Below are 13,873 nucleotides of genomic sequence, written 5' to 3'. Positions count from 1 at the left end.
TTTTTTATTTATTTTTTATCCTCACCCGAGAATTTTTCCATTTTTTGTTCAGATAGAGTGGGAGGGAGGGAGGGAGAAAGAGAGAGAGAGAGAGAGAGAGAGAGAGAGAGAGAGAGAGAGAGAGAAAGAGAAACATCTCGACGTGAAAGGGACACATCGAGTGGCTGCCACCCGCACGACCAACCAGGGCCAGGGACAAACTGCAACCGAGGTACATGCCCTTAGCGGAACCGAACCTGGGTCTCTCCGGACCGCAGGCTGATGCTCTAACCACTGAGCCAAACTGGCCAGGGCTATTTCTCTTTTTAAATTAACAGACTATCTTTATAAAAAGCAGGTTTAGGTTTACAGAAAAACTGAGCAGAAAATACAGAGAGTTCCATATACTACTCTTCCTCCCCCACATTTCCTCTTCCATATTCCCCCAGAGTTTCTCCTATTATTTATATCTTGCATTAGTGTGGTATATTTGTTATGATTGATGGACCAATATTAATAAATCATTAATTAAAGTGTATAGTTTATGTTAGGGTTCACTCTTTGTGTTGTACAATTTTGTGGGTTTTGACAAATATCTTGTGTTGTGTGTCTACCATTACTGTATCAAATAGAATAGTTTCACTGCCTTAAAAATTTCCTGTGCTCCACCGATTTATCTTCCCTCCTGGCCGAACCCCTGGCAACTTCTCACTTGTTGATCTTTTTACTCTTGCCTTTTCTAGACAGTCATATAGTTGTAATCATGCACTATGTAACCCCATGGCAACCAATGATCTTTCTACTGTTGCCTCTTCCAGACTATTTGGATTCATAGAGTGTGTAACCTTTCCAGATTGGCTCTTTACTTAGAAATACGTATTTTAGGTTCTTTCATGTCTTTCCATAGCTTGACAACTAATTTCTTTTTATAATATTCCACTGTGTGGATGCATAGTTTGTTTATTCATACTTATTAAAGGACATCTTGGTTATGCCTAAGTTTTGACAATTATGAATAAAGCTGCTATAAACATTCAAGTACAGGTTTCTGTGTGGACATAAAGTTTCAACTTATTTGATTGAAAATACCAAGGAGCATGATTGCTAAGTCATATAGCAAGCTGTGTTTAGCTTTTAAGAAACTACCAAATGATCTTCTAAAGTGGTTACACACTTGCATTCCCACCAAAATGAATGAGAGTTTCTGTGGTCTGAATATTTGTGTCCTCCAACCCCCAATTCAAAGAGCTTTTATTCATGTGGACTATATTTACTAATATTTACTCTATTGAACATTGAAACTGAGAAAAATTTTAAATATTTATTTAACTCACTAAAAGATAACCCTAAGATACTCATTATATGTTAACATAAATATTTTTAAAAAATAACTATGCTTTCCAAAATAAAAAAAAAATAGTGAGAGGAGGGGCATTGTTTTATAGCTTTACAAATCTTTTTAATGTCTTTTTTTTTTTTAATCCTCAACCGAGGATATGTTTTGTTTTGGTTTTGTTAATCCTCATCCGAGGATATTTTTCCGATAGAGTGATAAAGAGGAAGGGAGGGAGGCAGAGAGAGAGAGAGAGAGAGAGAGAGAGAAACATCCACATGAGAGAGATACATCGACTGGGTGCCACCCACATGACCCCAACAGGGGACGGGGACAAACTGCAACCAAGGTAAGCACCCTTAGCGGGAACCGAACCCAGGACTCTCTGAGGGTCCTCAGGCCGATGCTCTAATTACTGAGCCAAACTGGCCAGGGCTGCCAGGGCCTTTTTTTTTTTTTTAATCCTCACCCGAGGACATTTTTTTGTTTTTTGTTCAGGTAGAGCGGGAGGGAGAGAGAGGAACAGAGAGAGAGAGAAACATCGATGTGAAAGGGACACATCGAGTGGCCGCCACCCGCACGACCGACCAGGGCCGGGGACAAACTGCAACCGAGGTACGCGCCCCCAGCGGGAACCGAACCCACGTCTCTCAGGACCGCAGGCCGACGCTCTAACCGCTGAGCCAAACCGGCCAGGGCACCTTTTTAATGTCTTAATTGAAGACAACTAGATTCTCATATCCACTTCTGTATTAAATCTGTTATGATTTATTGTTTTGGTTGAAATATATTTTTAAAAATCCCACTTCACTCTGATATGTAGTTGGAAAAGGAAGGAGGATTTTAATATCCTTTTCAGAGAATTGTGGATATTCTTACTTGCTATGACATTAAAACTGGAAAAATTGTAATTTCTCAAAGTTTAGTTGTATGTGGAATCTAAAACCATATGATTGTACTTTTTTGCACTCTTTACATTCAAACCCATTGGTATATCTTGCATTTAAATGGATCTTTTACCCATGAATGATTTTGTAACATCATGCACTTAATATTGGGAAAATATTAAGTGGCTGAGAAATGTAGATCATCCAAATATTGATAAATTTCATTATATAATATTTAAAATCATGTTTGTTAATTAATCACTAATCTCATTTAAAAACTAAGCTCTGGCCCTGGCCAGTTTGGCTCAGCGGTTAGAGCGTCAGCCTGCAGTTCACAGAGACCGGGTCCGGTTCCCGCTAAGGGCACGTACCTCAGTTGCAGTTTGTCCCCGGCCCTGGTTGGTCGTGCGGGTGGCAGCCACTCGATGTGTCCCTTTCACGTTGATGTTTCTCTTTTTCTCTCTCTGCCTCTCTCTCCCTCCCACTCTATCTGAACAAAAAATGGAAAAATGTCCTCGGGTGAGGATTAAAAAAATAATAACTGCATAACAATTAACACATATATATAACACTCACCATATGTCTGGTACTGTTCTAAGTTGTGGTTTTGTGTGTGTGTGTGTGTGTGTATTCATTCAATCCTACAACACCTTATGAGTAAGTGCTGTTACAATTTTTTGTTTATAGATGAGTAAACTAATGGACAGAGAAGTTAAGTGACTTGCACAAAGTCGCAGATCTAGTACATTGTCATTGTGTCAATGTGCTGTTATTTAAATACTATCTAGTTCTCTTCTGCTCATGAACCCTTTGAAGCTTTTTCTTTTATTTTTTCCCCAATTATCCTAAAATCCCCCTACAGTTGAAATCCTTGTGGTATATATTATATATCCTGCAAAATTTTGTGAGTACTATCTACAGGGATAAATCCTAGCACTATGATTTCTGAATTTTTTTAAAATTGTGTTTTGAGAACTTTTAGACTTTTACTACATACATTAGGATAATTAGAAAAACCCAAGGGATTTATAAAACCAAGGTTTTTAATGACTATATTAGACTGTATTACTACTTTTAAAAGATCCAGTCTTCTTATGAGCCTTGAATGTAGGGCCTTTCACACATGGGATATGGGAGGAAGGAAGTCCTGTTTTCACTGACTGCTGTTTATCCAAGCAAAATTCATAATATATCTACTGATGATCTCTTTTCAGAATTGGTGGAGTCTCTTTCATTGCAGGGATCTTATGCTGGAAAAATCCATTGCATTGGTGATGCCTTCAGAAATTTTAAAAACCTCCGATCCTTAGATTTATCAAGAAATTTAATCACTAGCCTGAAGGTAAGTTCTATATTCTCTGATCAGCCAATTCAGCCCAATTTATTTATTTTTTGATGAGAGGAAATAAGAGATAGATAATGTCATCCAGGGAAATATTGGATCTTCCTTTTAAATGTTTCCAAACTAAATTTTATTATTCACTGTAAAATTCTTTCAAATTTGTTCTATGTTTGAAATTTATTATAAAATACTGAGGGAAATTCCTTTTATACTCAGGTCAAACTATATTAAACCATCACTATCTAGAGCAATAGTATACATTTTAATGTGTGTAAAAAAATTATGAGGAGCTCTTATAAAAGTACAGATTCTTAGTCCCTCCTCCAAGAGAGATTCTGAGTTAGTAGGTCTAATGAGGGCTCAGGACATACCCCAGGGGATTCTGGTGGCGTTGGTACATGGAACATGGAACATACATAGAGAAACACTGGAATAGGTTGTTATTGTGAATTTTTTTTAGGAGGAGGAGGAAATGGTGGTCTTGAAAACAAAAATTTTCGGGCTAAGGAATGGTGGTGCAGGAAAGTGGGGGTGGCAAAGCAGGCTGGAGCAGACTGTGTGAAGATTATCAAACAGGCAGAAAGAGTTCTGTGGATATAAGCATGCACTCACAGAGATGGAAGTTTTGTTTTCTTTGTGGTAGACCCCCAAATGGTGTTTCTTCCACATGTTTCCATTTACCCAGCTATGTGTCTGTCTTGATAAAGCTCTTCTTTGCAAGGCTGAAGAAGGCAAAATACTCTTAGAATTAGTTCATGACCTCCTGGATTATTCTGCCAATTTTTCACTTCCTAGGGGGTACTTTATTCAACAACACAAGCCAGACCCAATGTCAAGGTTTAAAACTAGGGACCCTAAAAGAGGAAGTTCAAGGAAGGTCAGATTTCCAACTAGGACTCTAAAATCAGAAACTCCAAGTTGACCTAGGGCTCTAGACTATTTGGTAGCAGCCATTTATATTTGACCCTTCAGATTCATAAAGTATTAGGTCAGAAATGCTTAGGTCTTCTCTTTTCACATGTTTTTAAAATTTTTTCAGACTAAAATAAATGAGTGAACGTTGCTGTAATTTGTTATTATACTCCCTTTCTGTAAAATGGACACAAAACTGTTATAAAGATTGATCCAATTAGTATATGTAATCATATATACATATATAAGACTCCTGATACAGTGCTTCATATAGGAAGCACTCAGTAATGTTAATTTTTACATTTTTGTTTCCATCTATGAGTTATCTGCGTCTCTATTAACTCTGAATCATTTTGCTTAGTTTTCCCAGGGGAGATAATTTCTACTATAACTTTGGGGAATATATGAATTCATGACAACTAGGAAAAGTGAGAGGAAGTTAGAAGTCAATTTCCTTGGCTTTTATACTGAGAGACATAAAAAGATTACTTGAGCTAGAGCATTAGACACAATTAAAGATGGTCCTAATGGTGTATTTCCTTGAAAGTGAGGCCAAAGGCACTGGTAACTATTCTAATCACTGACCCTTTCACAATGTAAAATTTAATGGACTTGAAAAAAACAGAAAGAAAGGCATCAAAGTGTAAGCAGGGTTCTGTTTGGAAATGTTTTGTATATATCTTTGAGTTTTCTAAATTTCCTGCAATGAGAAAAAGGAAATTTTAAAGTGAGAGGATAAAAACATTATTTTATAAATACATGATCGAAAATAATTTTACCTTTCTAAAATAACTCTCAATGACGGATTTTCTTTTGTGGTAAGCATTTTTATTACTAAGAATATGTGGCTATACATATATGTACATGTTTTGAAGTATTGTTCTGAAATTTAATGTTGGGCAAAAGCAGCTAATTAGCCAAATATGTGAACATTAAACAATTATTTTCAGTAGTAGGTTTCAGCAAAGGAGGAAGATTGTAACTTTTCCTGAGCTTCCCTTCCTGATTCTATTGTTGCCAGATAAATGGAGAGGTGGGGTTGCTAAATCTACAGGAAGAGAACTGAAGAAGGAAGAACTTGCTTGTGTGGTGGCAGGAACTCTGAAAGGGTTAACAAGGACAACAGGGCTGCCAGACTGGTCCAGGAGGGATGACCTGAAGATAGCATTGTTTTTCTCTCCCATATAATCCAGTCCCCTTCTCCTCCAGAACCATCTCTCTCTCTCTCTCTCTCTTTTTTTTTCTATATATCTGGTTTTTATTTCTTTTTTAAAAAATCTTTATTGTTGAATGTATTACAGATGTTCCTCATTTTTCCCCCATTGATGCCCTCCTCCTCACTCCCGCCCCCCTCCACCTCGCCTTTTTCCACACTGTTGTCTGTGTCCATTGGTTATGCATATAACTTCTTTGGTTTATTTCTTCCCACCCCCCAACCTTCTTCCCTTTGAGGTTTGTCAGTCTAGCAATGAATTTGTACTTCTTAATCCCTTCACCTTTTTTACCCATCCCCCCAAACCCCCTCCCATCTGGCAACCAACAAAATGTTCTCTGTGTCTATGAGAATGCTTCTGTTCTGCCTGTTTATTTGGTTTGTAGATTCCATTGTCAATAGATATGTATTCATTGCCATTTTGTTTGTTCATATTTTTTATCTTTTTCTTCAAGAAGACCCTTCAACATTTCATATAGTAATGGTTTGGTGGTGATGAACTTCTTTAGCTTTTCCTTGTCTGGGAAACTATATGGCCATCGATTCTAAATGACAGCTTTACAGGATAGAGTAATCTTGGTTGTAGGTTCTTGCTTTTCATCACTCTGAATATTTCTTGCCACTCCCTTCTGGCCTGCAAAGTTTCTTTTGAGAAATCAGCTGACAGTCGTATGAGAACTCCCTAGTAGGTAACTACTTTTCTCTTGCTGTTTTTAGGATTCTCTGTCTTGAACCTTTTGCATTTTGATGATGATGTGTCTTGGTGTGGGCCTCTTGGGGTTCATCTTGTTTGGGACTCTCTGTGCTTCCTGGACTTGTATGTGTGTTTCCTTCACCAAGTTAGGGAAGTTTTCTGCCATTATTGTTTCAAATAGGTTTTTGATTTCTTGTTCTCTCTCTCCTCCTTTTGGCACCCCGAATTGCGAATATTGGCATGCTTGAAGTTGTCCCAGAGGCTCCTTACACTGTCCTCATTTTTTTGGATTCTTTTTTCTTTTTGCTGTTCTGCTTGGGTGTTTTTTGCTTACTTGTATTCCAAATCGATGGTTTGATTCTTGGCTTTACCTACTCTACTATTGAATCTGTATAAATTATTCTTTATTTCAGTTAGTGCCTCCTTCATTTCTGACTGGTCCGTTTTTATGCTCTTGAGGCCCTCACTAAGTTCACTGAGGTTCTCACTAAGTCCATTGAGCATCCTTATAAGCAGTATTTTGAACTCAGCATCTGTTAGGTTGCTTATCTCCATTTCGCTTAGTTCTTTTCCTGGGGTTTTGTTCTGTTCTTTCATTTGGGACCTGTTTCTTTGTCTCCTCATTTTGGCTGCCTCCCTGTGTTTGTTTTTGTGTATTACTAATGAGAGGTATGGGGCTATCTGAGACCAGATGCTGCTTGTTTGAAAGAATTTAGGAAAACCTGAAGCAGGATCCAAGACAGGCCAATCCTATGATTAAGCAACTGGCAACAGCTTGGGTGGGCCTGAAAGTTGTGTGGGGCGGGGCCTCAGGGAATCATCAGGGCGGGGTAACCAGTGTGAGCCATGTTGCTGGAGTCCCAGATATGGAGGCTGTCTGCCATCCCAGGGAAGGTTCACCAAAGGAACAAAGGCCTCTGACAACATGTTTGTCTCGGAGAAAGCTCCCTCTCCAGCCCTCGCTCCAATGCCAAACAGCTCAGTTCTTCCTTGTATGTCTCTGGCGCCCCTCGAGCTGCCTCCCCTCCAAGCTTAAAGGGAGTGAGTCCAATAAGTCCATGTGCGGGCCCTTTAAGAGTTGCTGCCTAAGGCTCCAGCTGCCTCAGCCTCCCTGAGGCTCAATTCTTGCTGGTTTTTCCAGCCAGAAGTTATGGTGACTTCTCTTCCTGGCACTGGAACCCTGAGGAGGACCTTCCCAGCGGAGGTATCCTCCTGATTTTTATCCACCACACGTGGATATGGCACCAGCCCCTCCACCTCCACCCCTCCTACCAGTCTCAATGTGGCTGCTTCTTTAATTCTGTAGTTGTAGGACTTCCATTCAGCTTGATTTCAGGTGATTTTGAATGATGGTGTTCTGTAGTTTAGTTGTAACTTTGATGTGGTTGTGGGAGGACACAATACAGCATTTACCTACGCTGCCATCTTGACTGGAAGTCCCAGAGTCATATCTTTTGCTTACCTCCCTTCCTCTTATAAATTGAGATGTTTCTGGGGTCAGGGGGCTAGTTGTGGCAAGGGTTAGAGAAGTGCAAAAGTGACTTGGCCTGGATACCACTGGGAAGGATTGGACTGGGAGAGTGATCAGGGAGCAAAAGAAGTAGAGAATTGGCTGCAGCTATTTAAAAGTCAGATTTTGTAAAGGAGATGTATGAGATCTGTGAATTATTTAATGTATAGAACATCCATTGCCCATGGGCTGCAGTATTCTTATTCTCAGGACACTAAATGGGAGTTTGAACCCTGCTTTTCTCATTGGTGACTCAGGTTATATGTTTAAGGATGGAAAGTAATAGATATATTTCTACTTTTATTTGTGAGATTATTAGTCCTTACCAATGTGCACTTTCATAATGTGGTGTTTTTCTTGCAGGGCATCCAGTATTTATGCTCACTTCAAGACCTGAATTTATATTATAACAACATTCCTTCATTAGTGGAGGTGTCCCGCCTACAGCCTTTATCTTTCCTCAAAGAACTAGATTTGAGACTCAATCCTGTTGTCAGGAAAGATACAGATTATAGGCTCTTTGCTGTGTACACGCTACAAACTCTGGAGAAATTGGGTGAGACCCTCCTCCCGTTCTTTGCCCTAGAATCTTGCTTTAAACCAGCTACCTCTTAACTTTTTGGATGTTGGCCCAGAGTGTGCACTGGCAGGATATATTTGGTTTATTAATTAATATTTATGCAACTCTTTTGTTGGCAGGATGTGTGACAAGTTCTTTTATTGCTTATTGAATGGCAATCTATGATTTTATCAGTTACTTCCAGCTTTAGTTTTCTTCAGTTGATGGTTTCACCACTACTTCCTCCCCAACAAAAAGTTTCCAGGTTGAGATGTATTTTTCCAGGAGCCCCAACTTTGCAACTGTATTATCAATAGAAAATTAATATAACTCTTTGGGGCTTAGTTGGAAAGCAACAATAAATATTCCTTCCAATAAGTTAGTCTGTATTTCTTTATAATGTTATTGTTGAATATACATTTATTGAAATAAAATTTGATTTCACATGTTCCTGGGAAAGTTATTGTAGTGAAAACTAATTGAAGTCTTTCAGAAATGGTGTAACTTTCAACTTGAAAATTGTGCCATTTGGGTTGTTTGCTGCCCAAGCTCTACTTTCCTGCAGGGCTAGTTACACCTATGTGGCAGTTGTTGCTATGGTATCCATGTAGTCTCTCTGAGTTACTACTTGCTCCAGTGACAACATAATAGCATTATTTTGTGACTTGTCTCTAACAAAAGATAAGACTTATCTTCAGTTTTTACTCTGTGAATATGATTTTCTGACTCACTACTGTTTACTCCAAAAAAGAAACATGCTCAGATCACAGTTTTTGCCTCCAGATGACCGAGCCGTACGAGAAAGTGAGAGAAAAGCTGCCAAGCTGCATTTTAGTCAGTTGGGCAACAGTGAAAATTTTCTTTTAGAGGTGGAAAAAAGGTAAGAAGATTCTTCACAAAAATTTTTTTTAGTTTGGGCCTGGAGGCCAGAGGTTAGCATGGCTGCGGGGAGGGAGGAGGGATGAGTGGCTCTGACGTACAGCATTTACCAATACATACCTGCTGGAGAGGGAAGCAGCAGATTAGAAAGAGAGAGTGTGAGTAGCTGATAAACAGAGGTTGTATGCATCATGGCAATGACTAGTGTCAGATTGCCCACCAATATTTTAAGAAAACCAGACACCTGGATTGGACACCTTCACACAAACTCTGTGCTTTCTGGAATCAATACTTATATTTTTCTAGTACCAAATTAAATGCAGCAATTTATAAAACACTTTTCCATAACATTTTCTCACTGAGACTCCCAGGACTTTTAATATCTCCAGAATATATTTTCCCATTTTCCATAAGACTCAAAAGTAATATAAGCTCCAAAAAATTCGCTAAAAAGACTGCAGAAAATTGAAGGTGAAGAGGACTCTGATGAAGAGAGAGATCCTAATGAGGTGAGTGAGCAAGAGGAGCTTGAGGATGATCCCAGTGTAGCCAAAGACTACAAAGACCTGGAAAAGGTAGTGCAGTCTTTTCGGTATGATATTATCCTAAAAATAGGCCTAGATGTCAGCAGAAACAAAGTGGAATATGCATTCTACAAAGGTGAACTCAGGCTGACCTGGGAAAAATTATGGAAGAAAAGCAGAACAGTGAAAGTGGGAGATACATTGGATCTTCTCATTGGAGAAGATAAAAAATAGAGATAGTGATGTGGATTCTTCTGAAAAGTGTGTTTGAAGAAAAGACTGAAAGTGAAAAATACAAAGTGGTCTTACCATGGTGGAAAAAGTTAAAATTGCCTAAAAAGAGTATGATTAAATAAATGGATTGCTTTTTAGTGATAAAAATAATTATTTTTTAGTTTGGTTTTGGACATAAACAATAATGAATTCCTGCTTAACTTTTTTATTTTCCAGCAGAAATATTAAGTTGTAAGAATCCTCTAACTAGGAATAAAAGTATCTGATTCAACATACTGAGATTTTTCTGGGATAAGAATCTGGCCCTCAGTGGGAACATTTCTGATTTATTAAACTATTGGGTCTGCTTTGAATGTAATTGTTGTAAATTCTCTAAAGGTATGTTCAAAGCTTATAGATACTATAAGATAACTTATCATCCCCACAAATGCTTATCAACTCTTTCTTGGTAGAGTTATAATCATTACACAGTCTTTTCCTATTGAATTAGGAGCATTATGTTACCATGGACAGAGATAAATTTGTTTGAGATAAATTTGTTAAAGGATAATAAGGGAGCCCTGGCCAGTTTGGCTCAGCTGTTAGAGTGTCGGCCTGCAGTCCAGAGAGACCTGGGTTCAGTTCCCGCTAAGGACGCGTACCTCCGTTGCAGTTTGTCCCTGGCCCTGGTTGATCGTGTGGGTGGCAGCTACTCTATGTGTCCCTTTCACGTCGATGTTTCTCTCTCTCTCTCTCTCTTCCTCTCTCTCCCTCCCACTCTATCTGAACAAAAATTGGAAAAAAATGTCCTCAGGTGAGGATAAAAAAAAAAAAAAAGATGATAAGGGAAGCATTTCTTTACAAAACCAAAAGTAAACAGACCTGGAGGCTCTAAAGTATCTGAATGGTAGAATTTCTACTCCTTGTTATTAAGATCCTATCAAAATAAGGTACCATATTTTCTACTCAAAACCCATGTGTGTTTTTTTAAGTGGCTTTACAATTTTTGAAAAGTAGAAGTCAATTACAAACAATTTAAATAATATAGAAAACTGTAGTGAAAAAAGTCAAAATTATTTCATATTCTGCTGCCAAGAGTTAACTACTAGCAATGTTTGGTATATATCCTGGACACCTATGTACCTATAGTTAACACACAGAACATGTAGATGTATCTATTAGTATTTTTTTAAAGATAAAAGTAATGCATGCAGCCCTGGTCGGTGTGGTTCAGTGATTAGAGCATCTGCCACACACCAAAGGGTCTCGAGTTTGATTCCCAGTCAAGAGCACCTACCTGGGTTGTAGTTTCAATCCCCAACTCTGTTCGAGGGGCATGTGCGGGAGGCAACCAATCAGTGTGTCTCTCTCACATTGATGTTTCTCGCTCTCTCTCTCTCCTCCCACCTTCGTCCCTCCCTTCCACTCTCTCTAAAAATCAGTGGAAAAAATACCCTAGGGTGAGGATTAGCAACAACAACAAATAATAATAATAATGCATATTGTTGAAAATTTGGAAAGTACACAAAAAAACACAAAGAATAAAATAGTAACTTAAAATCCCACTATTCTGAAATAAACACTGATTATATTGATACATATCCTTATAGTCTTAGGTATATGTATGTATATTTATATATAATATTATTATATAATATATAGTACTAAAATATTTTTATTTTATAGTAATTTGCTTCCTCTACATACCATTTTAAATTTTGTATCATGAACATATCCCCACAACGTTAAATATTCTTCCGCATAATAAGTTTTTTGTTTGCTTGTTTATTATCTTCCCCCTCCACTAGAACATAAGCTCCATTAGAACAAGGATCTTGCTTGTCTTTTATGCAATATCCCTAGTGCCTAGAAGAGTGTCTAGCCCATATAAGATACTAAGAAATAATCTGTTGAATGATTAATGAAGTCAGTGCCTGTTGGCCTGAGATCCTTCTTTTTTCTAGTGACTTTTCCTATCTCTGCTCTGAATCCATTGTTTTATAATGTAACCCTCAGAGAGCATCCTTAGTTCCCTATTTTTTCTTAGTTTTCTGTTTTTAAAGCCAGGTTCATTGAAGTTAATTTATATAGAGTAAAATGCACCCTGCAGTAGAAAGAAATGGAATGTTTCTTTAAAAATTATTTGTAGCCCTGGCCGGTTTGGCTTAGCGGTTGGAGTGTTGGCCTGTGGTCCGGAGAGACCTGGGTTCGGTTCCCACTAAAGGCATGTACCTCGGTTGCAGTTTGTCCCCGGCCCTGGTTGGTCATGCGGGTGGCAGCCACTCGATGTGTCCCTTTCATGTCGATGTTTCTCTCTCTCTCTCTTCCTCCCACTCTATCTGAGCTAAATATCGAAAAAATGTCCTCGGGTGAGGATAAAATAAATAAAAAAAAAAAAATTATTTGTATATATGTATTTTATAAAGTAATTCCTATTTTAAATGCATTAGTGTACCCTGCTTACTATAGAAATACATAGAAGAATTAATGTGTAACTGAATAAATTTTCTAGTAAGGCAAATACTTAGTGCCATTAATATTTCTGTTTAGTTACTATACAATGATTGCAAAACCAGAGGTAAAATGTCTTTTGTTGTTTTGTTTTGTTTTGTTTTTTTTATCCTCACCCGAGGACATTTTTCCTTTTTTTTTCAGATAGGGTGGGAGGGAAAGAGAGGAAGAGAGAAAGAAACATCGACGTGAAAGGGACACATCGAGTGGCTGCCTCCCGCATGACACAACCAGGGCCGGGGACAAACTGCAATTGAGGTACGCGCCCTTAGCGGGAACCAAACCCGGGTCTCTCTGGACCACAGGCCGATGCTCCAACCGCTGAGCCAAACCGGCCAGGGCCAGAGGTAAAATGTTGCTCAACATTTTACTCAACAAATGTGCCCAGTAATTTCCTACAAGCTCTCCAACCTTGAGTGAAGAAAAAAAAAATTTAAGCCTATCTGAGTCCTAGTTTTCCCAACCCATAAACTGGGGATAATAGATCATAGGAGAGCTTTTATGACTATATGAAATGGTGGGTGTAAAGTCCCTGGTTCATAGTCTAGGTTGTTTACTTACTGTACTTCTCAGTTTAACTATAGTACATGAGTGAAATGCAAACACTTACTTGCCTTTCTTGTCTGTTTTTCTAATTAATGGCTGTAGTTGTCTCCACTATAATTCTTGGCAGCAGAACCTTCCTTTCTATATTTTGAGTTTTTTAATATAAAAGAAAATCCCTCAAAATCATTCAGATCTAAATTTGTATCAAAAAAACAGAATGTCTAAGTTCTGAATTTTCTGGCTTTCATACTTTAAAGGCTGAGCTATAAGTGTCCTTCTCTATCATGTTCCCAGTAAAAATACGACTTTAATTGAAATTTTTGTGAAATTAATATGTCCTAGAGCATTTAAAAATGTGATTATTATGAATTAGTACTTTCTAAATGGCATTTATTGGTGATCTCAAAAAGCTTTGAGTTTTAAATAAATTATTCTATGTGGCAGCTCCAGGGAGAAGACAATGAAAAACCGTGTGACAGATGAGAGCTCTGCATCAAAAGTCAGTGCTGATGTTGATAACAGGATTGAAATTAGTAAGTTTTCTCTCTCTAATCACAAGTGATTAAAACATTAGTTGTTTCAGCTTTTGTGGCCAGTCTTGGGTAGAATGAAGACAAAATAGTTGAGAAATAGCATAGATTTGAAACAAACACAAGATTTATTGGCGGTTTTTTTACTCTTTTCTGTCATTGCCAGAAGGGCCCTATTTATTGAACAGGACTAAGCCAGAACCCATCAAAGCACAAGCTGTACTCAGAGTTCTATTTCATT

General features: G+C 38.1%; 1 protein-coding gene and 1 pseudogene across 1 annotated transcript in view; both read left to right on the top strand.

Annotated features, from left to right (window-relative positions):
- LRRC36 (leucine rich repeat containing 36) overlaps positions 1-13,873 on the top strand; it is a 59,511-nt gene that overhangs the window by 5,926 nt on the left and 39,712 nt on the right. The window contains exons 2-5 of the mRNA XM_036275259.1: positions 3,414-3,541; positions 8,234-8,426; positions 9,213-9,309; positions 13,547-13,635. Coding sequence (XP_036131152.1) covers positions 3,414-3,541; positions 8,234-8,426; positions 9,213-9,309; positions 13,547-13,635 — 507 coding nt within the window. The remainder of the gene's footprint in view (positions 1-3,413; positions 3,542-8,233; positions 8,427-9,212; positions 9,310-13,546; positions 13,636-13,873) is intronic.
- LOC118639065 lies at positions 9,500-10,188 on the top strand (annotated as a pseudogene).

This window comes from Molossus molossus, unplaced genomic scaffold, assembly GCF_014108415.1.
Source record: "Molossus molossus isolate mMolMol1 unplaced genomic scaffold, mMolMol1.p scaffold_m16_p_21, whole genome shotgun sequence".
NCBI classification, from domain to species: Eukaryota; Metazoa; Chordata; class Mammalia; order Chiroptera; family Molossidae; genus Molossus; species Molossus molossus.
This window is presented reverse-complemented; position numbering and strand designations above follow the sequence as displayed.